A 27,304-nucleotide genomic window follows, 5' to 3' on the forward strand; every position below is an offset into this window, starting at 1 on the left:
CAGCTAGACAGCCCCCAAACAGTCAGCTATGATGGCCCTTAAGGGTTTGGGAGGAGATAAAAGCACTGGCAGGAACTTCCCTGGTGGTCCAGTGGTTAAGACTCTGAGTTTCCATCCTGCATGCCACGTGGCCAAAAAAAAAAAAAAAAAAAGCGCTGGCCAACCAAGGGGAGAGCTGCTTGAGGCTGAATGGAACCCAGGTGGCTGGACTACGAAGAAAACTAAAGCTGAGAAGGGTATAAGGAGGGCTGGAGGTTGCAATAGAAAATTCAGTGGTCAGGGAAAGTGCCAGTGAGAAGTGACATTTTAGCAAGGACCTGAAGAAAGTGAGGGAGAGAGCCATGGAGATAGCTAGTGGAAGAACATTCCAGAGAGGGGGGACAGCAAGTACAAAGAGCAAAGAGGAGAGTCATATGGCACAGGCAGAGAGCCAGGTAGAGGCCCTGGGAGCCACGGCAGTGACTTGGATCTTATTCCAAGGAAAAGAGAAAACCACTGAGAGTTTTAGGTAAGAAAGGTGTATGGGTCTTCTTGATCCTACACCTGCCCCTGGTTAGAATGTTCTGCTTCCTGTGTAACTGATACAACCATTTTGGAAAACAGTTTGGCATTATCTGGTAAAAACTGAGATTTCCTGTACATACACTTTGACTCTTAGTTTTATAGCCTAGAAAAACTCTTGCATGTATGTACTGGGAAACACACACAAGAATGTTCTTAGTGGCATTATGATAGCCCAAACTGGAAACAACTCAAACTTTCACCAACAGTAGAATAAAAAAATTAATTGTGGTATATTCAAGCAACTGAATACTCTGTAACAATAAAAAAGACAGTTATGGGGTTTCCCTGGTGGCTCAGTGGTTAAGAATCTGCCTGCCGATACAGGGTACATGGGTTCGAGCCCTGGCCCGGGAAGATCCCACATGCCGCAGAGCCACTAAGTCCGTGTGCCACAACTACTGAGCCTGAGCTCTAGAGCCCACAAGCCACAACTACTGAGCCCACGTGCCACAACTACTGAAGCCTGCGCACCTAGAGCCCATGCTCCACAGCAAGAAAAGCCACGGCAATAGAAGCCCACGCACTGCAATGAAGAGTAGCCCCAGCTCACCGCAACTAGAGAAAGCCCGTGCACAGCAATGAAGACCTAACGCAGTCAAAAGTAAATACATAAAATAAATAAATAAATTTATTTTAAAAAAAAGACAGTTATGTGCAACAATTTGGATCTCTCTCACAAACAAGAAGTTGAGCAAAATAAGTAAGACACAAAAGGGTAATACAGTGTCATTCCGTTTATATAAACCTCAAAAACAGGCAAAATTAAGTAATATTGATTAGGATGCATACATAGGTGCTAATACTATAAAGAAAAAGAAGGAAATAATTATCACAAAAGTCAGGATGGTGGTTACTTCTTAAGGGAGGGAGGGGATGATGGGAGAGTCACATGGGAACTTCTGGAGCAGGAAGTACTCTATTTCTTGACCTGGATGGCAGCTGAGTAGGTATTCACTTTATTCTAATTTATTCTGTACACTGTTCATAATATATTTCTTTACTCTTTCAGAAAGAGAAAATAGAAGTACTGTTTCTTTCTCTACTCCATGCCGCCTCGTTCAATCATTATGCTGAAGTTAGATACTGCCTAGTTCACACACCTATCTTTCCCACCAGACCTTGAGTCAGCAACCTTCCCTGTCACTGGTCTGGCACCTGTCCGGCCTGGCATAGAGCAGATGCTCAATAACTGTTTTCTGAATTGGACTGAACTGAACTGATTTTTCCAAGTCTCTCATCTCATGGAGAGGTGGGCAGCTGCAGAAGAGGAGGAAGCCTGTCGTGGTGAAGACAGCTCAGGATCACCAAGACCTAGGTTCCCATCTTAGCTCTGCTATGTGCTAGCTGTGTGATATTGGGCAAGCTGCTTAACCTCTCTGGTTCTCAGGTCCCTCCCCTGTGATGGGGTTGATAATAACTGCTACTTCTCTGGACTGCTTTGTGGATTAAATGAGTAATGTACATGCCTAGCACAACGCCTGGCACAAAGAGATGGTCAACGAAGGATAGCTTCCCAACGCCCTCCCCCCAGCCCCACATCTTTTCTTCAAAGGGGTTCACTAGAAAGGGCAGCCAGACATCAAATATGGTCCCAGAAAGTGGGCCCACATCCTCAGGGCCCCTCAGGGCTAAGGCGGAGATGTAGTCTGGAGGAGAGCTGGCAGACAGGGAGATTCCACTGTAAGTGAACAGAACCCAGGCCGTTGGTGGGAGCTGGCAGAGGAGGTAGGACACCAGGGTTCTGGGAGTTTCCATCCAGGGGAAGTCCCAGGTGTGGGTGCAGGGGTGCCAGGCCCACCCCACCCAACACCCTGGCCCCGGGGCATGTGGGCACAGGGAGGAAAATGGGTCAGAGCAGGGCTGGAACTTAACCCCATTGGTCCCATGACCTCTTTGCCAGCTCCGGAGGAGGCATGGCCCCAAGTAGCCTGCTCCCTCCTCCAAAGGACCCTCCGTCCCTTTTCTTCAGAAAGGAAGAAGCTTGGAACCTTGGTGTCTGGGCAGGAGGAGCTGGAAGCCCCCCAGTGGACAGAGGAGAGATCACCCCATAACCCGGGATGGAGGCTCTGTACAAAACAGACTGCCCCACCCCCCCACCCCGGGACTGGCAGCCACCTGGAGCACTGGCTCACGAGCTGCGGGCGACTGGGGAAGCAGACATGCTCCTCATTCCAGGGAGCGGAACAGGTCAGGGCTGGATCCCGGAGGGGGAGGGCGCACGGTCAAACAGATCAGAGTAGAAGGGTTTTCTATCTGGTGAGGCTCCAGCCAGGCAAACTCAGGAATCCCTCGCCCTGAGGGATTTGCCAACAATGTGCAGCCTTGTTTTCTCTATGCAGTCTCGGGCCTAAGCCTGTGGATTCCTCCTCCCTATCTGTGCCTCTGTTTCCCTTTCTGGAGGAAGAGATGAAGGAATGGGTGGAATCATTCCAGGGCAGGATCACCAGGTGTTCCAGGGTCCTGCTGTGGCCATTAGGAGGTGCTTACCATCTCTCCCTTGTAGCATATCAAAATCCAGGTGAGGAGCAGGTATGGAGGGACCCTCTTCTTTCTGGGGGAGCAGGGTGGCTGGGAGCCAGGACCCTGATCCCAGGGCCTTTGCACATACTCTTCTGCTGCCCTCCCTTCTCTCCACCCCCCACCCCGCAAAAGTCTTTTCTGATCTCCTTGGCTGGGGGAAAAAACCCTTCTACTATCCATTCTCAGAGCACCTTATACCTCTCCACGCTGGTTGTCACTTGCAATTTTGTGGGTGATTTGTTTCATGTCTGACTCCTCTGCCAGACTATAAGCCCGCAAGGGCAGAGACCATACCCAGGGCCTAGCACAGTGCTTGGCATATAGCGGATGCTTAATAAAGATTTGTTGATTTAATGAATGGTGCATGTTCAGGGAAGAAATTCCTAGAGTTGTTTAGGCCAGTCCTAAAATCCTGTGTTTAAAAATCAAGGCCTTATTCTATGTGGGGATCTGGGCAGCTCTGAGGCTGGTAAGGATCTTCCACACACAAACTCATTCACCAGGAGAACCAACAAACTGGCAAGCAGCAACATAGGCCTGATACAAGGGGTGGAACTGAGCAAGCACCCAGGGCAAGGCTGGCACCAGCCTCGGCACAGAGCAGACCTAGGGGGAGGAGGTGGGAGAGGAGGGGAGGAAGGGAAAGAAGACACATGTTGTACATGTTTTCATCACGCTCTCCCTGGGTGCCCTGGTCTCCAAGCCCCGATGGCACTTCTGTGCCTTAATGATGTCCTTGGGGGTTGTAACATAGCTCCCCCCACCTCCCAAAGACATCTGCCAGCCACCTCTGAGCATGGCCTAGGACATCCCCCAGTACCAGACTGGGCATGGGGAAATTGCCTGTTCAGTGTCCTGATGCTGATGGGGAGCAGGCAAGGCTGAAAATTAGGGGCGGGCAATATGGTAAATCAGGGCAGGTGGGACAGATGTGTGGATCCTTTTCCTCTCCTCACAATCTCTCCTTTTGGTGTTTGTGATGAAGGGAGCAAAGGAGGCCTGGTCCTAGGGCCCAAGATATCATTTTCTCCAAGTTGCCAGGGTGACCAAGTGGAGCAACCACAAACAGAGCAAAGCCTAGAACTAGGGATGACCCAAGAGAAAGAGAAATGAGGGGAGCTCCTTCTACCAGTTTCCAGAGTGGGAGACCCTCTTCTCCAGCTTCCTCCGAGAATCCTTGGACAGAGCACAGGCGGCAATGCAAGATGGAGAAAAGAATCTGAACCCCTCACAATGCCCCTCTTCTCTGCTCCCCAGTCTGCCTGTTTGGTTTGACTTCCAAACCGCTGCAGCCCACAGACCCCAGTCATTGGGTCCTGGGGAGAGGCGGGGGCGGAGGCGAGGCAATCCCAAGGGGAGGGGCCGGCACAGGGCGGGTCTTCCTGGGCATCGCCCCCTGGCTGCTGTCGTTGGCTGGGGACCGTAGAGGCTGCCAGAAGGGCGGAGCCACAGTTACCAAGACAGATGGACAGACAAACACCCACCAGAGACAAAGACAGAGGCAGACAGACAGACAAACCAAGACAAAGAGGAAGGCAGAGACAGATGGAATTCCAGACCCGCTCTCTCTTTCCAGGCTACCCAAGAGTTTTGTCCCCCGTTAGCTTCCCTGGCCCCGTTTGCTACCCCGGCTGCACAGTCTCAGAGCTCTAGCTCTGGGGGACCAGACCCTGAGCCCCTCTAAGAAGGAGAAGGGGAAGAGTTGAGAAAGGGCTACCCAGCAGGGAGAGCGTTCCAGGGGTGGGTGGTGGCTGGTTCTGTGTCAGGATGCCCAGCCAGGGCCCAGGGAGGGAGTGGTGCCCTCAGCCGGTTCATGAGGACAGGAGACTCATTCACTGTAAACCAAGTGCAGATGTGCTGGGAGAGGGAAGGGGAATTAGGGCCACACTCACAAACCGCAGCTGGGCCCGCCCTCCTTCCGCCAGCTACCACCACCACCAGGGCAGGAGGGGTTAACTTTGCAGGCTCCTGACAGGATCCCTGCCACAAAGGCTGAGTGCCCTCCCACCCCAGCCTGGACGCCTGGGTCCAGCTCTCCGACACCCGCCCCTCTCACACTGCTGAGAGCTGCTCCCAGGGTAACCAAGCAAAGTCAACAGCAGCCAGGCCACCTGGGGACGGGACCCTGGAGTACCTATTCCCGGCTCTTCCCACCCCCAGAGTGAAAGGGAGGGCCTTGTCTGCACCCCATCAACGGCTCCTGTTCTCCTGAGAGAGCCACAGCAGGCCCCCTCTTTCCTCTCCCCTTCGCCTGACTCTGGCTACCAAAAGTGGCCTTTCCCTTTCCCTGGAGGGAGGATACCTGGTCCCTAGGGTGGCAGTGAGGACAGAGCAAAGTAATTCCGGTATGGGAGATGTGACGTGACCAAGAGTCAGTGTCCCCAGTGCTGGCCACCCCAGAACTGTTGCTGGGGGAAGGTTCCTTGGGTGCATCTCTCCGGACGAGTCCAGCCCTCACTGCTACTGCTGCCCTTCTCCACTTTCTCTCTCCCACCCTAGTTCCTGTAGGAGTGTTGGAGCTCCATGTACAGAGCTTGGACTCTCCTCTTGCTCTGTCCTCAGTAGAATGGACGCTGACACCCCGGGGTTCCTACTCTAGGACTGAGAGTCTGTGGTGGTCACACTGAAGTCAGAGAAATGTCCCCATCAGACCCTGACACTGACACTGGGTGCGCATGCCTGCACACACACACACACACACACACACACACACACACACACGGCTAGAGTCAACAACATCCGTGGCGCATCCACCAGGCAGGCAGGCAGGCAGGCAGGCTCTAGGTAAGGCAGACACACACCCTCGACTTGGGCTTTCCCCCTCACACCCAGCCCCAGGCTCCTCCCACTCCCAGCTACAGTTCCCCTTGCCCTCCACCCCAGCCTAAAGGTAGGCAGCCAGGGACCCAGGAGCCCTAGCCCAAGCTTACTCAAGGCAGGGTGACAGGGAAGAGGTCTTGAAGCCCTGGACTTAGCATCCACACAACCTCCACTAGTTCAACCAGTTTGCTCTTGGGACCAAAGAACAGGCTGGGGTGGGCAAGCGGAAGTGGAAGTGGAGCCTACTTTGACCTGCAGGTGAAGGCTAAGCAAAGGGTAAAGACAGTGGCATCTGCTGTGGCATATCCCTGCGCGGTCACTCCACGCCTTGGGGGTCGTGGATACAACCCCCCACTGCCTACCCTGAGGAGGTACGGAAACTGGCCTCCGTGAACCACAGCCCGGCCAGAGGACTCAACCAGTCCCCCCAAATGGCAGGAAGGGGAAAAGTGCCAGAGAGAAAGGGTGGCATCATGGGCCCAGGACACTGACCTCTTCTGCCAGCCTTGCCCGGCCTCCCGGGGACGGAGCCACGGAAGCCCAGCAAATGGGCGGGGCAGAGACCCAGGCGTCCTGGCCCGCCCCGCCCAGCCCCCCTCCCCCCCACCCCCCGCCCCCCAGCCCCAGGGCACCGAGGAGGGAGCCGGGCAGGGGCAGGCGGCAGGGGAGGGAGGAGCGAGGGCGGGAGGGGGAGGAGGGAGCCAGGCTGGGAGGGATGTGGGGGGGTGGGGAGGGAGAAAAAGAAAGAAAATATTTTCCGTGTCCCCGCCTGCAGAGTCAGTGTGCGGTTTGGGAGAAAATGTGTCGGATATTTTGGGGCGGTCACGTGGGCGGGCGGGCTCCGAGAGGCCCCGGGACCGTCCCAGCCTAGAGTCTGTGCCCCCCCCAGAGCCCCCCATCACCGAGAGCCCCTGCCACTGCGACGCTCTATCCCCGCGACCGCCCGACGCCGGGACCTCGGGGCTCGGCGGCCTCCCTTCCCCCTCCCTCCCCCTCCAGGTGAGTCAGGCGGGGAAGCAGCCTCGGCCGCCGCGGACGCCCGGGTCCTCCGGCGAGGTGGGCCGGGGGCGGGGGCGCCGGGAGCCACGCCGGCTCAGTTCCTCCCCGCGCTGGTCCGGCTGTCCGCAGGGGTGGAGGGGGGCTTCCTGCCCCGACTTGGGGGTCAGCCCTGATGTGGGAAGGGAATGGGTAAGATTTTAGACAGGCTGGGCTGGGCTGGGCTTTATCCACCCTTCACTGCGGTGAGTAGTCGGGGAGAGCTTTGCGGGAAGAGTCTTCAGCCAGGGGCCTTCTATCCTATGTTTGTGCCTGGAGTGTGAGGGGAGATAGGGTCCCCTCCTGCGTGGAAGGTCCACCATCCGCCTCCCCTGAGGCTTTCCCTGGGGAATCTGAGGGGAGGATTTTTGGTCCACGCTGATCCTTCCCTAGTGGAATGGCACAGCTTGGACAACAGAAGGGCGAGGAAAAGGTCCAGAGGCAAGTGATTCTGGCCGTCTGGGTCCAGCAATTTGGAGAGACAAGTGGATAGGATAGGGGTCTATGAAGTTGCCTTGAACCGCAGTGCAGGATTCCCTCTCTCATATCCGCAACCTTGGGTGTGAGTCCGGGCTCCCTCCAGCCAAGGTCGGGGGCTCCTCAGGAGTATTCTTGAGGGGAGCCCGAATGGTACAAAGGAAGAACAGGGAGACTGGGGCAGGGACCTGGGAGTTCCAGTCCCGGAGCCTCACTGACGCTGCCTCACTGTCTCTAGCACTTACAGCCCAGTTCCCTCAACCTGACCCAGTTTGTAGGAGAGAATCTCTGCAGGTGGCCAGAGAGTAAGAGTACACAGGGTTGGGCGGGGGGTGAGGTGGGGGGGTGGGCAGGGGAGCCCGAGGAGGGGCCTGTAGGGCAAGAACCTGAGACGACTGTGCCCCTTCAGGGCCCACATCCAGGGCAGCTACCATCCGAGTCCTCAGGTCTGAGGCTCCTGCCCTTACCCCTTACCATCACTCCTCAGATGCTGACTGGGGGTTGAGGACCACAGGCAGCGTCCCATATCCTGGAGGCGAGAAAAGAGAGGACAGGGGAGGGGGCAGGAGGCAGTGTGTGAAGGGTGCCTGGAGCTTGGGTATCCCAAATAGGGAAACACACACTCACACACACATGCACACACACGCCGTGGCTTAGAGCCTAGTAGGCAGCACAGGGCACACACCCCCATCCCGGCACACCCCCACCCCTGGCTCAGAAAGCCACCCAACTGGCACCTCCAGTTCCCCCCTCTGCCCCACCCTACCCATGCCCTCTGATGCCCACACACATTCCACCGGCCTTGCCTGTCTGCCTCCTGGGTACTGCCCCTCCCTGGGGCCAGTGAGGTAGAGGGAAGGCACCTGGTAATGGGAGGTGGAGACTCAAGGGTCTGGACTCCCCCAAGGGTGGCACAGGGCCAGGGAAACCCAGCCCACTGTTGCCTCCTGGGGAGCAGGCTGGGGGCCCAGGCTAGAGCAGAGGATGCCTGGGTTCTCTGCCCAGGCTGGGGATGGGGTCATGGAAAAAGGTGGTCGTGTTTATACAGAGGGGAGGGGGGCAGCGGGTGGAGTGCAGCCGACAAGAGCAGCTTTGTTCCAGGCTCTGGAGCGGGCAGGACGGCAGAGAGACGCCCCCAACCCCCCTCCATCCAGCAGCCCCCTTCATCCATGCCCTCCCCTCAGCTCCACCTCAGCTCGAAGAGAAGCAACTTCGCAAGGGCCCCTTTCCCCTGGTCAGCCCCCCTCAGTCTGAGGTGGCATCTTGGGAGGAAAGAAGTACATTCTCCCTTCCTCAGGTCCCCCAAAGTACCAAGGCCTCTGGGTCCCTAGTTTAGGATTTCCTTTTACGCTGTGTACCACTGTCTTCAATTCCTTGGTCCCTTCCTCTACCCAGGACTTAGGACCCTCCCCTTCCCTTCCCAGCCAAGGCAGAGAAACCAAGGCTCAGAACTGGGATGCATCTCTGTCCCCTTCTTCTCTTCACTCAACTCTCAAGTTCCTTCTCTGAGGCAAAATAAGAGGAAGGCCAGGGAGAGCTTGGCTCACTCACAGCTTCATTCCTCCGTAAGGACCAGGGGCCTGAGCATCCCTCTCTGGGACCCTCGAAGTCCTCCTGCCCCACTCCCAGGTCTCTGTTTCCCACCCACAGGTGAGAAGCAAAGATAGTGCTGGAGCCCAGAGCCGGGTTCTCAGTCTAAGCCAGTCTGGGGAAGATGGGGTGGGGGGGACCTCTAGTAGCTTCTCATCCTTAGCATTGGAGGGGTTAATCCACCTGGAATGTGGCCCAGCCTGTTGAGCTATGGCCCAGGGGCCTCAGGGGCCCGGACTCCTGGCTCTACCTGGGCTTAACCTGGGACAAGGACTTCAGGGAATAGGGGAAGGTAAAGGAGATGGACCCTGGGGGCTCATAGCTCAGACTTTTAGGGCTTGGGGAGACACTGGGCTGAAGAGTCAGGGTGCTGGGGATCTGGGTGGTGGCTAGTGAGGGACAGTGGCTGCTTTATGCATTGGGACTGAGTGAAGGGTCGTGGCTTGGGGTCTGAGTTCCTGTAACCTCCATGACAGTTTACCCTCAGGAGCTTGAAGGCCAAGGCAGATGAGAGATAGAAAAGGAAGGAAGAAAAAAAGCAGAGGTACAAAGACGGAGCGATATTGATCTTAGAAGCAAAGACTGATGGAAAGAGATGCAAAATACCCATCACCTACCTCTGGGCCTGCCCACCCCGAGGACTCTGTGTCTCACTCTCTCTCGGGTCCTTCTCTGTCCTTCTTCATCTAGTCCATTATGGTTCTGGCTGGTAGAGGAGGCACCCAGGCTGGGGTGACTCTCCTTCCCTAGCCCCTAACTCCCTAGACAGGTGGGTGGTTCTGAGGCTCCTGGGAAAGCCTACCTTTCCCTTGTCAGAGCATCAGGAGAGGAACCACCTGCCTGGCCCTAGGATTCCCACTTCCTCTTTCCCTCCTTCCCCTCCCCCTCCCTTGGGCTCAGGTTAAAAACCTCTGAGGTCAGGTTACATTTGAGGGAGGGGAGGATGTAGGGAGGGCTTCCTATAAGCAGAGGGCTCAGAAAAGACAGAGAAGAGATGGAGAAGCAAAGTAAACTAAGGACAGGGAGAGGAGCTTCTTAGCATCATACCTGGCACACAGCGGGGCTTCCATTAACCTCTGTGGATCTGAAGAGAGGTTAGGGAGTGAGGGATAATTGGAGACAGAGACAGAACTGGGAGGGGAAAACGGGAGAGGGAGTATAGAGGAAGGTGGGAAGAAAGGAAATGCAAATTAGAAGAGAGGTATGGAGGAAAAGAAGGTACAAAGAGAAAGAACAGGAGACATTTATATGGCATTTAGTATGTGCCCTATATTATTCTAGACACTTTACATATGATAAATTATTTAAGCCTCCTAATAACCTTATGAAGTGAGGCTTATTATGATTGACAAAGGAGGGAACTGAGGCCCAGAGAGATTAAGTAACACTAATACATCCAAGGTCCTGCAGCTGGCAAGTGGTGGGCATCAATTCAGGTAGTCTGGCTCCAGAGTCTGTGGTCCAGAGAGGTGTAACATTTTTTAACAAAAATGTTAAAACAGATATGTTTGCTTTCTCCAGGATGGTAGAGAGTTTGGATCCTGGCTCTACTATTTACAGCCATGTGACCTTAAACTAGTCCCTTAACCTCAGTTTCCTCATCTGTGAAATGGGAATCATAATTCCTACTTCACAGGATTGATGTGAGGGTTAAATCAAGTGTCCAGCCCATGGTGGTGTTTAATGGTCATTTCTTAGCCTAGGAGTCCTCTCTGCCAGGAGTCTGAAGACCATCAGTCACCTTGGAAACTCAATTTACCCTTCCAGGAGGGTTTCTCTGAGCCTGCATCAGCACCTGCCCTGCCTCCCCTACTGTGTGGCAGAGGGCGGCAAGGAGGGAAAAGACTCCAGCTGGGAGAGGGCCATGGGGCTTGGAACCTCAGAGTGATCATTCTCTCATTCCTCCTTTTCCTTTCTTTCTCCTTAGGAGTCCTGGAGACCCAGTGAGCAGGCCAAGCAGGGCGGGCACGGAGCCTCCCAGGCCAGGGCAGTGGGCATGGGCGGGGGCTGTGGCTGAAGAAGTCCCCCGCCCACTGCAGACCCCAGGGGATTCAGCCTCCCACACTGCAGCGGCCATGGCCACCAATAAGGAGCGACTCTTTACGCCTGGTGCCCTGGGGCCTGGCTCTGGCTACCCAGGGGCTGGCTTCCCCTTCGCCTTCCCGGGGGCACTCAGGGGGTCTCCACCTTTCGAGATGCTGAGTCCTAGCTTCCGGGGCTTGGGCCAGCCTGACCTCCCCAAGGAGATGGCCTCTCTGTGTGAGTCTCAGGGATCTTGGGGGATGAGGGCAAGTGGAAACAGGAGGGCATTTGGTGGGTGGATGATAGAGAAAATTGGTGCCCCAGTGAGGAAGGCAGGCAGGGCTGGGGGTTTGATCTAATGGAGGAGGTGACAGGGGTAGCCACGAGGGGGTTTGGATGTGGAGCAAATGGACATGCTTGCAAATGAGAGTTCTCCTGTGCAACTAGAATGGGAAAGTAGCACGCCTAAAATTTGGGGCTCTGCAGTTGCCTCCTGAATGACTCAACTAGCAGGGAGAACCCCTTTGTATGGGCAGCCAAAGGTGGGTCTGGTGAAGTCTGAGGCTGCTGCCTGCCTGCAGTGCGGGGTGTGGGGAGCCAGGCTGCGAAACGGAGGAGTCTGGGAAGCCAATACCCCAACTCTGTGATCAAGAGGTAAAATTGTTCTGAATTAGGGGGAGGCTGCAGAAAGAGGAAAGGAACCTAGTGGCAGGTGCCCAAAGATGTGTAGGGACAGGAAACTTCCCTCTTGGTTCTGGGGAGGGTGGAAACAGCCGCAAAGAAGGTAGCTCTTGTACCATTAAGTAATCTGGGGAGGTGCAGGGGGTGTTCCAGAAGCATCCTCTGCTCCAGCCATGTGGGTTGTGGACTCCTCCCCTCTCTCTAGGTCTGGCATGGTGCCCACATGCTGTGCAGATCCCTACTTGTCCCTCAGGCCTGCCCTCTTTGGGTGAAGCCTTTGAGTGCTGACGGCAGCAAGCCTTAGGCCTCTCTTCGTCCCTCTGGATCCCCTCTCCTTCCACTTGGTAGTTGTTCCTCCTCGCTAGGCCATTACAGGCGTGGGTGTCCGTGAGCCGGAAGGCTGGGATGCTGGCCTCTGTGGGGTAGAGGGTCAGTGCGGGAGCTGGCATAGAGAAGCCCCCACCTGGATAGAAGGGGAGGTGATAGAGAGAGGGGCAGTTCCAGAGAGAGAGAAAGACAGGGGTAAAAGAAAAGACCAAAAGAAAAAGACACATCCTTTATAGCTCCACAAGCTGAGAGAGAGAGAGAGGTGGAGAGAAGGGGCCTGCCTTTAGGAGCAGGCACTCCGAGAGTTGTGTGCGTGTGTGTGTGTGTGTGTGTGAAGGGGTGACTAGGCCTGGCTGGCAGCTCTGCTGGAAAGAGCTTGCTCATCTAGAGAAGGCGTGTGTGTGTGTGAGAGGCCATATGCAGTTGTGTGTGCACAGCATGGCCCTGAGACGCTGCTCACATACAGAATTCCAGGGTTGCAACAAAGAGTCAGTGTGAAGACTGAGGCAGTATTTCATAGGGCTGCTGACGGTGTGTCTGGGGTTTGGTGAGGCCTGCCGGTGGCCTGTCTGTAGTCCAACAGGGGTTATTTGGGTGGCACGCAGGTGAACGAGAGAGCACAAAGCCCCCCTTTTTGGAAACCTCAGCTGGGCTTCCCCTACCTCATTTGCACCCCATGAATCTGTCCCAGGGTCTGGGGGGTGGGAGGGAACCACCCTCCCCACATGAATGTACTTCTTGCAGAGGGCAGTACAACTCAGTATCTTGGGACTTGATTTTCCCGAGTTCCTGAGGCAGCTAAGGGAGCGTGAGTGAGGAGGCAGAGTACAGAGAATGGTGGCAGGGAGAATGCTGAGAGCCAGTAGCCAGTCCCCAGTGAAGTTTTCCATGTGCCCCTGTGCCCTGGACACACTGAGACCAAGGTCAGGGTTCAAAGTGAGGTCAAGGTAGGGGAAGGGGTCAGACTGGGCTGTATCCCCAAAGGTTGCCCTGCAGGAGGAGGGGCTGAAAGAAGAAATCCCAGGGAGGAGCCAGAACCAGGGCAGGTAGCTGGGGAGGGTGTGGCTGGCAGCAGGGGGACAGGCCTGGGCAGAGAGGGGGCAGTGGGGTGGGGAGGAGGGGAAGGCCTGGGTCCAGACAGCTTGCATGGGAGTGGGGCACACAGCACCTAGTGGTGAATGAGAGGGAGCAGTGGGGAGAGGAGGGGATCCCGGAGTCTGGGAGACCTCCCGCGGTGGGACAGTGGCTGAAGGGGGAAAGTGTATTCTCTCACTTCTCTGCCCTGCTGTCCCTTTTTGGCTGGGACATCTAATGGAGGGGGATTGGAGGCCTAAGTCTGATGCCAAAGCCACACTCACCTGGAGTCTGGGTCTCTCTCTTCAGCCTCTCTCCCCTGGTCTGTGGGAGGGAGGCGGGGTGGTCCCTGAAGGAGTCTGGAACTTCTCCCTGGGGCTGGCTCCTGAATCCTACTGCGGGGTCCCTAGCACCTTGGAGACATCCATGTTGAGAAGGGCAGTCTTGCTCCATCTCTTGGGGTGCTCTAGGGGCCTGAGTGGTTAAGGCAGGTGTCTCAGAACCTCGTGGTGGAGGAGGGCAGTGGGAAGGGGAGCACGTGCCGCCGGGGCAGCACAGGCCTGTGTGCGTGGGAAAGCGGAGGGGTGTGTGTGTGTGTCTGTGTGTGTGTGTGTACACACACACGCACACAGGTTTGGGTGTGCTTGCTCACACACATGCATAAAACCCTGGTGTCTGTGTCCTCATGTATCTCCATGTTTATGAACACTGGTGTGTTGTATGTTTGTTTTATCAAGACTGCAGGGAACAGAGTGTGATGGGAGGGAAGGGAAGCCTTGCCCTCCTCCCCCTCTTGAGGAGATAGCTGGTGTCCTGAGGGCCTAGCCCTGCTTGTCCTCTGAACTTGGTGACAGTGTCTCTGGGCAAAGGAGCCCAGGCTGCACCATACTAAGTCACATGGAGAAACTGAGGACAGGCTGGCACAGGAAGAAAAAGAGTTCTACTTAAAAGAAACTGAAAAAGAGAGACTCAGAGACCTAAACCAGATGAGAGGGAAATAACATAGGCTGAAAGGCGCAGACACAGAGAGAACCCAGACTCCGGGAGAGGCAAGGGGACTTGTTAAGCGGGCGGTACCGGTGGTGAGCAGGCGGCAGAGAGGCCTCCTCCAGGAAAAAAACCCAGCCGACTGCCTCCTTCCCCTCCCCTCCCTGGTCTCTCCTGCTCAGGCTCGGGCTCCAGCTCCAGGCCGACACAAACGGGGCTTTGATTGCAACAGGAAACCTCTCTGGCGGGGGGAGCTGGGCAAGCCGCCGCCGCTGGGGCCCAGGCTGCACCCCCCTCTCCTGGCCCCCTCCCCGGTCCCAGCCCCCATCCTGCCCAGCACTCCTGCTTTGGGGCCCGTCCCTCATTCACACCTCCCTATTCCTTCGCTCCACTGCTGCCCCCTCCTCCAGAGACCCCTCCTATTGCCCTTCAGGTGGGACTCCTAAGTTAGGACTTACCCTTGGGGTGGGGCCTTCTTTGCTTTGAAATGCCCCCACTTCAGTTTTTTGAGGGAAGGTTCTGGAAGAAAAGGAGAATTTAGCATGAGGAATTCAGAGCCAGTTATCCTCAAGCCCCTTCCAGAAGGTGGCAGGAGGGGAGGAAAGGAGGGATGAAGGGGTTAGCTGTTCCTCCCCGCAGAGCCTCTCGTTGGCCAAATTCATCCTTGCCAGGGTGGTAGAGGCTCTGAGGGGTGACCACACCAGATTCAGTGCGAACGGCTTCATTAATGGGGGAGGGGTACACTTCTCCTTGCCTCTGGGGCCATGACTTTGTGGGGCTCTAGCTGGGAGGGGTGCGCCTTGGTGGTGGGGATCATAGGGAAGGGGGTGAGTCAGGCAGCAACCCCCCCTCATACTCCCACCAGGCTGGTGGAGAACATCTGGTTCCCATGAAATGCTAGAAGGCTAATGGGTCTAATTGCTGCAATAAGGGCTGGGGGGACTTTGGGGAAAAGAGGGGGCACTAGATTCCCCCATCCTCTTACCTTCTCCTCAAGGCTAAGACTGTCTAGAATGGGGGGTTGGGGTTGGAGGTTAGGGTGGGCCTGACACCCCAATGCCTGGTCCCTTCTAAAGCCCCCTCTCCCTGCAATGCCTGGGAAGCACACACAGATGGGGTGATGAGGAGTGGGGTGCATCTGGTGGAGAGAAAAGGGGGCTACTGAGAACTCATGACTTCCTGGAGCCCTCCCCCCACTCCTCCTGTGCCCCACTCCCAACCCCCCTCCCTGTGGCCTGGCCACTTCTGGTTCTAATTACCAACCAGGCAGGCCTGACTTAATTGGGACCTTTCAGATTTCGGAGGGGGAAGGGTGGGGGGGACTGACAGCCTAGAGTTGACTAATCAGGGCTCTCTTCTCCCCTTGTTTTGGGGGTACTCCCCATTTTGCACTTAATTGACTTTTTTTTGCCACTGGCCAGGTTCTGATTCAGAAGTCTGCCACCCCTTTTTCCTTTTTGTGGGGGGATGGCTGGAGTCAGAAATGGGGTATTTGGGGTTGGGGCAAGAGCAGGGAGCTCAGGCTGGACTGGAAAGAGCAATGCATTCCCTCTTCATCCCTGCTACGAGTCCCCCGAGTCGGCCCTGCCACCCCGCGGCCCCCCATCCGCCAACCAGGCCCTCCTTCCCAGCCCTGCCCCCTTCAGTCCCCGGCAGCCACCCCGGCCCCTCCTCCGCGCCTGCCTTCCCTTCCCTCGCCTACTCTGGCACCCCTTCCTGCTCTTTATTCTTCCAAACTGGCGCCCCACTCCTGCGGCACCCCAGTGCGCCCCCCACCCGGTACAACAGATTCTTAGAAAAGCGCGCCCCGCCCTGGCCCAGCCACCGCCGCCGGGAGGGGGAAGGGGCCGGGCCGGGCGCCGCTCCCGCTCCCCCGGCACTCCCCTTGTGAGCGGCGCTGACAGAGCCGGCTGGGCCGGCCCGCCGGGCGGCCGGGCGGCCGGGCGGCGGGCGGGGCGCGGGGAACGGGGCGGTTTCCGGGAGTCGCCGCCGCTGGCGCTGTCCCGGGGCCAGGGTCCCCGACTCGGCCCGGCTCGGCGAGGGCAAACTCTTGACGTGGCCAAACTCCCGCCCCCCCACCCCCTTCTCCGCCGGTCGAGGGCACTCAGTGCCCGGAAGGGGCCCGTGAGGGAGGAGTGGGGCGGCCCTCGGAGATCCGAAGGGCACCAAGTGTGGCGCTGAAGGGGAGAAGGGGCAGTTTGCCACTGGTGGGGGTATTTAATGACTCTGAGAACAGTTACCGACCAGACGCGCAGTTATTGCCGAAAAGGCACTTGGCACTTGGGGGCGACTGGCACGGTAGCGACTCTGGGGGAGGGGAGCTGGCACTCAGGAAGGCAGTGTCGTCCGAGGCGCAGCTGGCACGGCGGGAGCAGTTTGGGGTGGGAGTCTTGTGCTGAAGTCAGGTTCGAGGAAGGGGCATTGGAGGAGCTCCGGGAGTGTCAGCCGCGGGATGGGGCTTGGGGGACTCGGAGGGAGGCAGCCCCGGCCGCAGCGGAGGGAGGACTCCTCGGCCTAAGAAGGGTAGACTCCGGCTGCGCAGGAGGGGCGGGGGGACTCCGCGGCGGCGCGGGCTACGGCCTGGGCGGGGTGGGGCGGGGCCGGGTCAGGAGGAGGTGAGCGCGCCCGGCCACCCGCCCCGAGGGGGGTTCCCGGAGAGTTCACGGCGGGAGCGCGCTCCGGCCCTCCGACCGGGGGTGGGAGGACGGGAAGGAAGGAGCAGGCCGCGCGCGCCGAGCCGCAGGAATGTAATGTTCGGCCCTGCAGCGCGCGCGCGGAGGGAGAGGGAGGAGCCAGGCCTGGGAATGAGCGGGTGGAGGTAGTGCAGGTCCCTGGGCTCTGGAGAAGTGCCGCGCGCAGGGAACTTCCATGTTCCCTCTCCCCAGTCCTCCTTGACACCCCTGCCTGTACTGACTTGTGTAAAAAAAAGGAGCGCTGGGGGAGGGGGAAACTCGAAAGGAAATGCGTGTGCTCGGTTTCTCCACTCCTTCTCCCATCCCCGACCTTGGCACGCGCCTAAGTGCAAAAGCTTGCAAAGCCTCCGAGCTGTGGAGAGAGAATCTTTGCAAGTGTTCTCCTGAGCCAGGTGTGTTTGCAAAAACGTGTGCGCACCTCTAATTTTATGCGCGTGCAGACATGCATGTGCACTATTGCATATTTGCAAATGCGTGGTGCCTGCCAAGATAAATGCATGCACGGATGTGCGTCTAAGCAAGCAAGCGCGCCACGGTGCGAGTGCGTGTGTTCCACTCCCAGCTCTGCTCATCTTGGTGCCCGGCCCCCTTAGCTCTCCAAGCCCCACCCCCCACCCCGCCGGGCTTCGCTTTTACAAAACGTCTCCCCAGTGCTAGCCGCCGAGGCGCCCAGAGTGAGGCGGACCGCGGCTGGAGCTGCAGCTCCGGCTCTGCGCCCCGCCCAGTCCCTTTCCCCTGCTGGGGATCCCCCTCTTCCCCGCCCACCCCTTACCCCCCATGCAGCCCGGCGCCCTACGCTAGCCCTCCCCCTCCCCCCCTCCAGGAGCGGGGCGCCGCCGGGGGAGGAGGGGGAATCGGCTGCGGGTCCTCGGTGTTCCTAGCACCCAGCTTCCCTCCAAGCCGGGTCGCGATGTACGACTGCATGGAAACGTTTGCCCCGGGTCCGCGACGGCTGTACGGGGCGGCCGGACCCGGGGCCGGCTTGCTGCGCAGAGCCACCGGCAGCTCCTGTTTCGCCGGACTCGAGTCTTTTGCCTGGCCGCAACCCGCCAGTCTGCAATGTAGGTACCCGAGCCCTACATTGGGGGTGGGGTGCGGGGTGCAGGACAGGCAGCGGCTGTCTCGTTCCGTGTGTAAAAGGTGGACTTGGGTTGCAAGCGGAGATTCTGACCCTTTCCATGTGAGGGACGGGTGTGTAGGAAAGAGGTACTGGCCCTTTAAACGTGGGGGCCTCAGCGACTCCTTTGGGTGTGTGCAGTAGTGTTTGGAGTGTGTGTGTGTTTTTTATGGTGGGTGTATAGCTAGGACCTGTGGTTGGTGACCCTCCAGAGTTCCCGGGGATAGGGAGAGGCCGAGGTGCGTTGGTAGTTTGTGCCGGCAGGTCCGTGGCCCGGGAGGGTTATGGCACCCAGGACCGTGAGTGGCGTTTGTAAAGTCCATGTGGGAAGTCGCGAGTGTAAAAATATTATTTGCAGAGCGTGTGCATCCCTGGAGTGTGCAGCGCCTCGCTTAGGCGGTGCGGGTGTGGGCGTAAGGGTCTCTCCACGCAGAGTCGCCCTCCGCCAGCGTTGGCAGGTCCGCATGGCCCCGTGTGGGGATGTTTGTGACTTGAGGCCGGGAGGGCGTGTGCCCTGCGTGGCTGCGGGGGCGGTTTTGGAAAGTGCTGTGTTCGAGCGTGCACCCTCTGTGTGTGCTGCGTGCGGGGTGTAAGGGGTTGTGCACACAAGCGGGGCCAGGCTGGGTTCTGGCGTCCCCCTCCCCCATTGAGAAAACAAATTTTAGGAAATGTATATAGGGTTGTGTGCACTTTTTCCTATGGCTCGAGCTCACAACTTCAGTAGGAAGCGAAAAGTTTCAAGAAAAGTTGGTGTTACGGTGAGGAGTGGCCTGGAGGTGGCAGCGGCCGGGGGAGCGGGACTCCTGGGTCCCCAAATATCCATCTTCCCCTCTCTGTGAAATGGGAGATGCCAGGCCTGGGGCCCTGGAACCCCTTTCCAGAGCGGTAATAAAAAGCCGGGGATTGAGAGGCAGTAAAAATGAAGTCCAGATGAGAGGCGGCTTTGAAGCCCGGGCTGAAGTGCCTGGCGGGGGTGGGGGGGTGGGGAGGGGAGCCTGGAACACCCCCGAATTTCCCCGGGGCTGGGACGGCGCTCGGAGCCCGGGGACGCGGGGCTGGGGGGCACGCTGGGAAGGGGCGGGCGGCGGGCGCCCGGGGAGTGCGCGCGCGGGGTCACTGAGCCCCCGCCAACGCGCCTCGCTCCTTGGCACTCGGCAGCGCTGTTTACGAGATCGGCCTTTTTTTTTTTTTGGTCTTTTGGTTGCAGGGCAGAGCTGCTCAGATTTAACAACTGGGAGACTGGAAGAGGGAGGTGGCAAACAGGAGACCGTACTGTGAGGTGGGGTGGGGCAAGAATGAAAAGCGTAGCATTTAAAGGGCGGGGAAAGCGTGAACTATTGCCTTGCACCAAATCCTTGTGAATTCTTAACCTTCTCTCATGGCCCAATAGGATGGGGACATGGGGTATGTTGGGAGGGGTGCTGAGATGGAGAGAATCTCCCAGGAAGGGTTTTTGTGGGGGCTGGGCAGGAACCCCGTCTTTTTCAGGCCCAGGGAAGCCCGTGGGACTTGGCTGGCAGTATGTTTTTGCATTTCAGTTTGGACCAACAATTTTGGCCTCTAGGGTCTTGGTGGGCCTCAGGCCTGCTCCACACACTTTCAGAGAGAAAGTAGTTTAGACCTGTGTGTCTAAACCAGGGAAGGAAAGAGGTCCTTTGGTGTGTTTGTATTTGGCAGCGTAGGTGTCCTGGTGCTGCGTTGGCAGGCCATGGGTGTTTGTCTGGGGGCAGAGCTTCTCGCTTGCAACTGTGAAGCGAGCGCTGGGTGTTGTGTGTCCTCCTTATGACTTGTGCATCCAGCTCCACGGTGTGGCTGGAGTGAGTGTGCCTCTGTGCCCGCCTGGGTGTTCTTCTGTGCCAGGGTCCCGTTGGGGTATAGGAGCCCATTGGTAAAGTGCCTGCTTTTGTGCCCCGTGTGTTGTTGACGTGTGAGAGTGTCTCCAAGGAGGTGTGTGTCAGATTGTGAGTCCAGGCTTCTCAGCCCTGGGCCTCGCAGCTGGGAGTGTTTACAGCCGGTTATAAAGAGTTTGTTTGAAGCTCCGCTCAGCCTGGCCAGGAATTTCCTCAATTTCAGCAATTTGGGCTTTAAAAGGAGAAAACCCCAGAGCCACCCACCTCCTCCCCTGCAGGGGCCCCTGCTTAGCCAGGAGCGGCATCCCCCTGGTGCTGGGGTCTCTGCCCAGGGCTGAGAAGGGAATCTCAGTGGAGTGACAACGATTAGCCTTCCTGCGCCCTTCGCTCCCAGACTGACCGGAGCTACTGGGCTGTGCCTTAGGGTTCAGGGACGGGAGTGTGCCAGAGGGGTTCCGAGAAGGGACGACAGTACCACGCATATGAGAAAAGCTGCCCCTGGGCCAGTCTCCCTGCCACCCCCAGTCTCATAATAATTGGCTGGCACTGGCCCATGCCAGTCTGACCACACCCAGGCCCTTTTGCAAGAGAGGAAATGAGGCAGCGCTCTGCGGGCAGGGAGGGCGTCAGCGCCGAGTGAGCACCACCCCACGCACTGGCCTGTGGGCAGCACATGTGCCCTCAGAGGACACTGGAACCATCCTGAAAGGCATTCCAGCCCGCCCCCCATCTCTCAGCACCAGCGGCCCCCCCCCCATTTCCCACCAGGTCCTGAATAGACTCCAGGCACCCTCCTTTCCTCCCCTCCTCTCTCCTTTTTCATTGGGGAATCTCACTCCAACTGGATTCTTATGCTAATTGAGTGTCTGTGTGTGTCGGGGGGTGGGGAGGGCTTTCCTCCTGTGGGGAGGGTAGAGCTAGCCCGAACCCCGGCGTCCGGGCCTTCCTTCTGTCCTTCTGGTGGCCTGGGTGGACTTCTGACCAGGTGGGCTACAGCAGGTTAGAAGGAAGAAGGTGTTCATGAGGTGGGTGCAAGCAAGGGACACTCCTTAGGGAGGGTCTTAGGGTTTTCTTGCATTAACTTAGGCCCTCCAGGTTTGGGCAACTGGTCCTACAGGTTGAATAATTTAATTTATAGATTTTTTTTCAAGCCTCTGAAGATCAGCCACACACCCAAAAGAGGTTTACTCAGCAGCCTCCCAAACAGAGGGCATCCTCCCCCCCACACTGTGCGTGGCATGGGCGGAGATCTCGTTTGAGCTGTGTTTGGGTATTTGCAGGGGAAGTTTAGGAGTGAAGACACGGCTCACAGAGGGTCCAGAGATAGCTCCCCTCCCCCATCAGCCCTGTTTACCCACTGTCGCCTGACTTCTCTGCTTTGCTACACCCCCAGCAGCTTCTAGACCTGAGAATCTGAGCAAATACCTGTCTCCCTTTCCCAACTTCTCTAACTCCTGGCCAGGTCACGTAGATCTAGTTAGAAGACCTGAGAGCCTTGGCTCCACCATAACTGGCAGTGTGGCACTGGGCTGGTCGCTTCTCTCTCTTGGCCTCAGTTTCTTCGGGTGTAAAATAAGGCTGTTGCATATGCCCTAACCTACCTTCCCAATACCTGTGTCCCATTTCCTCCACTGTCTCAGTGGTTTCTGGGGAAAAGGACACTGGCGATTATTTGGGGGGTGATATGAGGGGGAGAAGCTCAAGGATTGTCTACCCTGTACTGCTTGAGAGAAAATGAGGTTCTGTTCTACCTCCTGAGCCTCCCAGCAGGTCATTTAGCCAGGTGCTAGCCACAGGTGGTCTGGAATTTGCCTCCTCACACCCAGATCTATGGCCTCATGAGGAGGAGAAGGGTAGGAGGGAGACTACCCGGCAGGGACCCGATGTGAGAGGGAGTGACTAGAGAGTTCAGAGCCACGGGACGTAACACACCTACTTTGTAGCTGGGGAAACTGAGGTCCAGAGAATTTAACTTCTGGGATGGCCTCGACCTATAATTTGGAGAATTGAGCAGTGTCCCGTAGGGCATTATTGTAAGGGGAGATGGCCAGACTGGGAGGTAATAGTGGTCGTTTAGGGGTTTCTGGACGTGTTTACTATGGGGCTGTATATGGGTTGTTGGGACTTTAAATCACTGTGGTGGCGATGGTGTTGTCACCGCTGAGCCAGAGGAAGAAGTGGGAGTGGGGGGGCAGTGTGTATCTGATGAGGATGCCTAGAGATCTGAGGGGTCCTTTTTCCCTGACCCTCACATCACTGCTTCCCCGCAGCGGTGGAGACGCAGAGCACTAGCTCAGAGGAGATGGTGCCCAGCTCGCCCTCACCCCCTCCACCTCCCCGGGTCTACAAGCCGTGCTTCGTGTGCAATGACAAGTCCTCTGGCTACCACTACGGGGTCAGCTCTTGTGAAGGCTGCAAGGTGTGTACGTGGTGGAGGCGGGCGCACTGGGCACCCAGTTACCTGCGTGAGATCAGAGACTCACTGTGTGTGGGTGGGTATCCCTCTGAGGTGGGAGGGGACTGGCTGCTTTGCACAGAGGTGGTTAATAGATTGGCTCAGGCCTGCAAGGCCTGTGAGAGGCTGGTACTCCCAACGTCCTGCTTCACTGACCCTCCTCCCTTACCCCCAACTCCAGGGCTTCTTCCGCCGCAGCATCCAGAAGAACATGGTGTACACATGTCACCGCGACAAAAACTGTATCATCAACAAGGTGACCCGGAATCGTTGCCAGTACTGCCGGCTACAGAAGTGCTTTGAAGTCGGCATGTCCAAGGAAGGTAGGCCCTTAGGCCTGCCTGGGCAGGAGTGCTCCTGTCCTAGCCTGTGGTTGCCACCCTCTTCCCACTGGCCACCCCCACTTTCCTGACCTCTGCAGTCCAGCCTCCAGCTGCCCTGGAGTGCTGTGCCTCCTCCCTGGCCAGTCCTATTTGATTAGCTCCATTCACCCAGGAGACCCCACCCCTTCCCATTCTCCCTTCTCAGAGCTTAACCCTTCCTCTGAATGAGTGAATGGGGGTTACCAGTGCACATTCCCTGTTTCATGGGGAAGTTAGGGGGGCTTGCCAGTCCCCTCCCCTGCTCCCAGGACTGAGCCTGAGGTGGATCTGGGGTGCCCCCCCTCCCCTGCACCATTGTGCTGCCAAGGCTATAAGTGGATATCCTGCTGCCTGCATATCCTGCCCCCCCTCCCCAGCTCCTGCAGGGTGACAGGAAGGGCAGGATGGAGCCGAAGGGCCTGGGGAGGGAGCAGGGCCTGCAGGCCCTGGGTGGGGCTGGGGAGAGCCAGCCTGGGAATGGGAGCTAGCGTAGGAGATAGGGAAACTGAGGCCCTGCCCAGGGTCCCAGGGAAGGGATGCTCAGGAGCACATTAAATTAGGGTAAGAGGGGATACCCAGGGGGAGGTTCTGAGGGTCTTGATCCTCTCCTTGCGCCTCCACCCCCAAGCTGTGCGGAATGATCGGAACAAGAAGAAGAAAGAGGTGAAGGAAGAAGGGTCACTTGACAGCTATGAGCTGAGCCCCCAGTTAGAAGAGCTCATCACCAAGGTCAGCAAAGCCCATCAGGAGACCTTCCCCTCGCTCTGCCAGCTGGGCAAATACACCACGGTGAGGAGTGGGCAGGGCCCCAGTGAGGGCAGGGGACCATTGACTTTGGAGAATGGGTAGGGGTTGTGTTGGAGGCCATGGTCCGGTGCTGACAAACAAGGAGGGCATCCGAATGCAGAAGGGAGAGCCTGGGGTATTGGCAGAAAGAAGACAACCCCCCAGGATAGGCCTTCGTTTGTGTTCTAACCGGACCTTCCTGCAGAACTCCAGTGCAGACCACCGGGTGCAGCTGGATCTGGGGCTGTGGGATAAGTTCAGCGAGCTAGCCACCAAGTGCATCATCAAGATTGTGGAGTTTGCCAAACGGCTGCCGGGCTTTACAGGGCTCAGCATTGCTGACCAGATCACTCTGCTCAAGGCTGCCTGCCTGGACATCCTAGTAAGTTAAGACCCGTGGCCTGTCTTCTGCCACAGCCTGACCCTCATATGAGACCAAGGAGTTGGTCCACACAGAGATTTCATTATCGCTCTTCCCCCCCTCCAATCTGGGACTCCCCAGATCTCCTCGAAACCCAAGCTCTTTTTGTCTTCATCTCTGCCCCTGAGGTCTGATCCTAGACTTCTGGGTGCCCTGCCTCCTTCTGACTTCTCTTCCCTCCCCCAACTTCAGACCCTCCATCTCTCTGCCTTGCTCCCCCTGCCTGCTTCAGGTGGCCCTCCTTCAGGACCTAACCTCCTCACTTTCCACCTGCACCTCATTCCCTCTTTTCCCCACCCCCATAGCGCTCCTTCCAAGAGACAGCACTAACCCTGCTCCCTGCCTACCTCCAGATGCTGCGGATCTGCACAAGGTACACCCCAGAGCAGGACACCATGACCTTCTCTGACGGGCTGACCCTGAACCGGACCCAGATGCACAACGCTGGCTTCGGGCCCCTCACAGACCTCGTCTTTGCCTTTGCTGGGCAGCTCCTGCCACTGGAGATGGATGATACAGAGACAGGGCTGCTCAGTGCCATCTGCCTCATCTGCGGAGGTGCGGGGGCGCCCCCTGGCGTTTGCTCGGACTACTTTCCCACCACACCCTACACCTGATTGATCTCCCACCTGGCGGGAGACCTTGGTCCCATCCACAGACTCCTCAGCTCCAGTACAGACTCCCTGGCAGCCTGGAACAAAGGACAAGAAGAGGGGAAGAGCCAGGGGGAGCTGAGGAGACCCCCGATACTAGTGCTGACATAGAGGTCTGGGCAGGAGCGATTTACCAGAGAAAACCTCTTGCCAGAGGCGGGGAAGGGATTGGAACAGGGGAGATGTCCTGGGTGGGGCTCATGGTCAAAGTTGGGGCCTGGAGGGCCATAGGGCAGGGCCACTTGTCACCGTCTTCCCCATCTCTTCCTCTCTCACTCCCCTGTGCTTTTCCCCACAGACCGCATGGACCTGGAGGAGCCTGAGAAAGTGGACAAGCTTCAGGAGCCGCTGCTGGAAGCCCTGAGGCTCTATGCCCGGCGGCGACGGCCCAGCCAGCCCTACATGTTCCCGAGGATGCTCATGAAGATCACTGACCTCCGGGGCATCAGCACCAAGGGTTAGTCGGGAGCAAGCCTCCCCTCTCTCTTCCCGGAGCTGCTGGTCTCCTGGGTCAGGCAGAGACAAGAACAGAGTGGGTGAGAACCAGGCAGCCTACGCGAGCATCCTAGCTCTGGCCACATGCTAGTGGGGACACTTGGGCAAGTGCCTTTCTTTTATTGTTTTTCTGCTTGTAAACTGGGCTAGACTTACACCTACCTCCTAAGTTTTGTGAGGATGAAACGAGTTAACACACGAAGGGCTTAGAACTGCACTGAGTTACAAATTCAGTTCCTCCGTTGCAGTAGCCACATTTCCAGTGCTCAGTAACCCTGTGCAGCCAGTTATTACTGCGCTGGACAGAGGAGATATTTCCCTCATCACAGAAAGTTCTATTGGACAAGACTGGTTTAGGAGGATGCCTGGCAGATAGTGTTTGATAAATATTAGTTCTAATTATAAATGTTATTAAGAACAGCCCTAGGAACAACTGGCAAGCTATGGACATTGGGGGAGGGGTGTCCAGGGAGTGGGGCTGGAATTGGGCACCACATGATTTTTGAGGAGACAGCCTGAAAGAATGGGACGGATGGGCAGCAGGCTTGGCAGAGAAGACAGGCAGAGGCTCCAGGCAGAGGAGCAGTCCCCAGGAACCCTAGAATAGGGAGAGGGTGACAGAGGTGGCAGGCCTGTGCTGGGAGCCCCCAGAGGGGAGTTAGAGGGCAGTCCAGCAAGGTTAAGGTGTCAGCCTTAGGGGCTGTACCTCAGCCCCCCCGAACCTCCTTGTCCCTCCATTGCAGGAGCGGAAAGGGCCATTACCCTGAAGATGGAGATTCCGGGCCCGATGCCTCCCCTGATCCGAGAAATGCTGGAGAACCCCGAAATGTTTGAGGACGACTCCTCGCAGCCTGGCCCCCACCCCAAGGCCTCCAGCGAGGATGAGGTTCCTGGGGGCCAGGGCAGAGGGGGCCGCAGCCCCCACCCTGACCAGGGCCCCTGACTTCCCCTGTCTCGGGTTGGGGGCTCCAGGCAGCAGACTGACCATCTCCCAGACACCGCCAGTGACTGGGGGAGGACCTGCTCTGCCCTCTCCCCACCCCTTCCACTGAGCTCCTTGTTTTTGCCAAAGTTTCCAGGGGTGCCTCCGTGTTCATCCCCTTCCTGCTCTAACCGGCCCCCTCTCCAGTCTTGGGAGCCTGCCCTGTTCCCTCCAGGAGAGAGGGCAGAGGGGTGAGCCTGGGTTTGGACTCTAAAATCTCAGCACTGCCCCTCAGACACCAGGGTCCCGGGCTCCCCAGGGCAGGAGGAAGACCCTGCCATTCCACAGCCCCTTCCTCTGCCGGGTGCTTAGGCCTCTGGGAGCAAATAGGAACACTAGAGACCAAAAGAGGGGGGCGTAGAGGGAGGGCTGAGCCCACCCTCTTGCCCCTGTCCTTGGTGCCTAATGCTGCGTAAGGCAACTGCCGGGTGCATGCTGCCCGCTGTGCCCCCATCCTCATGCCAGGTCAGGGTGGGGCAGGTCGGGCCCTGCATTTCTGTGGGGGGCCAGAGGGTGAAAGGGACAGAGGCAGGTCCATTCTGCACCTCTTTGCTTGGGCCCAGAGTTTACCTTGTGCCCTCAGTTACAAGCCCCTCCCCCAGTCCTGTCATGTGCCTTGGGCTCCCCCTGCCCCCCATCTCAGCCATGGGGCAGGAACCCTCCTACACTACAGAGGGGCCAGGGGATCCCTCTCCCCCTAGTGCCTTCCCCCCGTGACCCCCAGAGCAGCTTGGCCCAGGGAGAGGGGGGGTGGGCACTGCTTAGCTGATCCCACCCTGACCCAGAGGAAGCCTCTATTTATTTATTAGCTTTTGTTTACACCATGGAATTGACCCCTTCCTCCAGGGGTCTTGGGAGGGGGAGCCCAGGGCCCCTGTGACCCCTCCCTTCTTCCTCCAATCCCCAGTTTGTATTTAGCTGCCAAATAAGATTCCCACTGGCTCCCCTTTTTCTCTGGGGGGGTCAGGGTGCTGTCCCCTCCCCTGTTTACATCTCCCCTCCACCCCGCTGTGTCGCATATTGCTGAGTTTTCTATTTTTGCAAATAAAGTGATGGAAACTCATGGGACGTGGCTCCCTCTAGGGGGGAAGCAACGAGCTGATCTGCAGAGGGACTGGGTGGGGAGGGTGGATTTTGCAGCTTCCTTAGGGGAACTAAAGAAATAGGATGAAATGTATCTGGTTGGGTGTGGTGGGAAGGTGGCGAAAAGGGAGTCCACAGGGGCCTGTCCTGAGTGTCTGGGCCTCCATGGTCACCAGGTATTGGAGCTTTGATTGGACTCTGTGAACCTCTAGTAAGGTCCTGGGCCTCAGAGGTCTTTAGGCTGTCCCCACCCCCAGTTCTGTATACATGCACATCTGCCCTTCTCTGGGGAGGAGGTCGACGCAGTTTC

The 27,304-nt window shown here is 57.6% G+C and overlaps 1 protein-coding gene across 2 annotated transcripts; it reads left to right on the forward strand.

Moving 5' to 3' along the window:
- Nucleotides 1-6,644: 6,644 nt before the first annotated feature.
- On the forward strand, nucleotides 6,645-26,955 carry RARG (retinoic acid receptor gamma). Of its 2 annotated transcripts, XM_007179425.3 has the most exons (9): nucleotides 6,645-6,903; nucleotides 10,934-11,265; nucleotides 22,028-22,176; nucleotides 22,394-22,535; nucleotides 23,203-23,363; nucleotides 23,566-23,742; nucleotides 24,135-24,339; nucleotides 24,733-24,891; nucleotides 25,673-26,955. In XM_007179425.3, the coding sequence occupies exons 2-9, from the start codon at nucleotides 11,082-11,084 to the stop codon at nucleotides 25,870-25,872; spliced, it is 1,377 nt and encodes a 458-aa protein (XP_007179487.1). In that variant the 5' UTR covers nucleotides 6,645-6,903; nucleotides 10,934-11,081; the 3' UTR covers nucleotides 25,873-26,955. The 2 variants fall into 2 exon arrangements, with proteins under 2 accessions (XP_007179487.1, XP_007179488.1); XM_007179426.3 differs by lacking the exons at nucleotides 6,645-6,903; nucleotides 10,934-11,265 and adding an exon at nucleotides 16,838-17,851.
- The last annotated feature ends 349 nt before the right edge of the window (nucleotides 26,956-27,304 follow it).

Source organism: Balaenoptera acutorostrata, chromosome 11 (genome assembly GCF_949987535.1).
Source record: "Balaenoptera acutorostrata chromosome 11, mBalAcu1.1, whole genome shotgun sequence".
Classification (NCBI taxonomy): domain Eukaryota; kingdom Metazoa; phylum Chordata; class Mammalia; order Artiodactyla; family Balaenopteridae; genus Balaenoptera; species Balaenoptera acutorostrata.

Excerpts from the sequence above, each read along its gene's own strand:
- RARG (XM_007179425.3), top strand. The coding sequence starts at position 11,082 with ATGGCCACCAATAAGGAGCGACTCTTTACGCCTGGTGCCCTGGGGCCT. Across the intron at positions 22,177-22,393 it reads GCTCTTGTGAAGGCTGCAAG|GGCTTCTTCCGCCGCAGCAT; the intron begins GTGTGTACGTGG and ends CCCCAACTCCAG. Across the intron at positions 24,892-25,672 it reads CCGGGGCATCAGCACCAAGG|GAGCGGAAAGGGCCATTACC; the intron begins GTTAGTCGGGAG and ends CCTCCATTGCAG.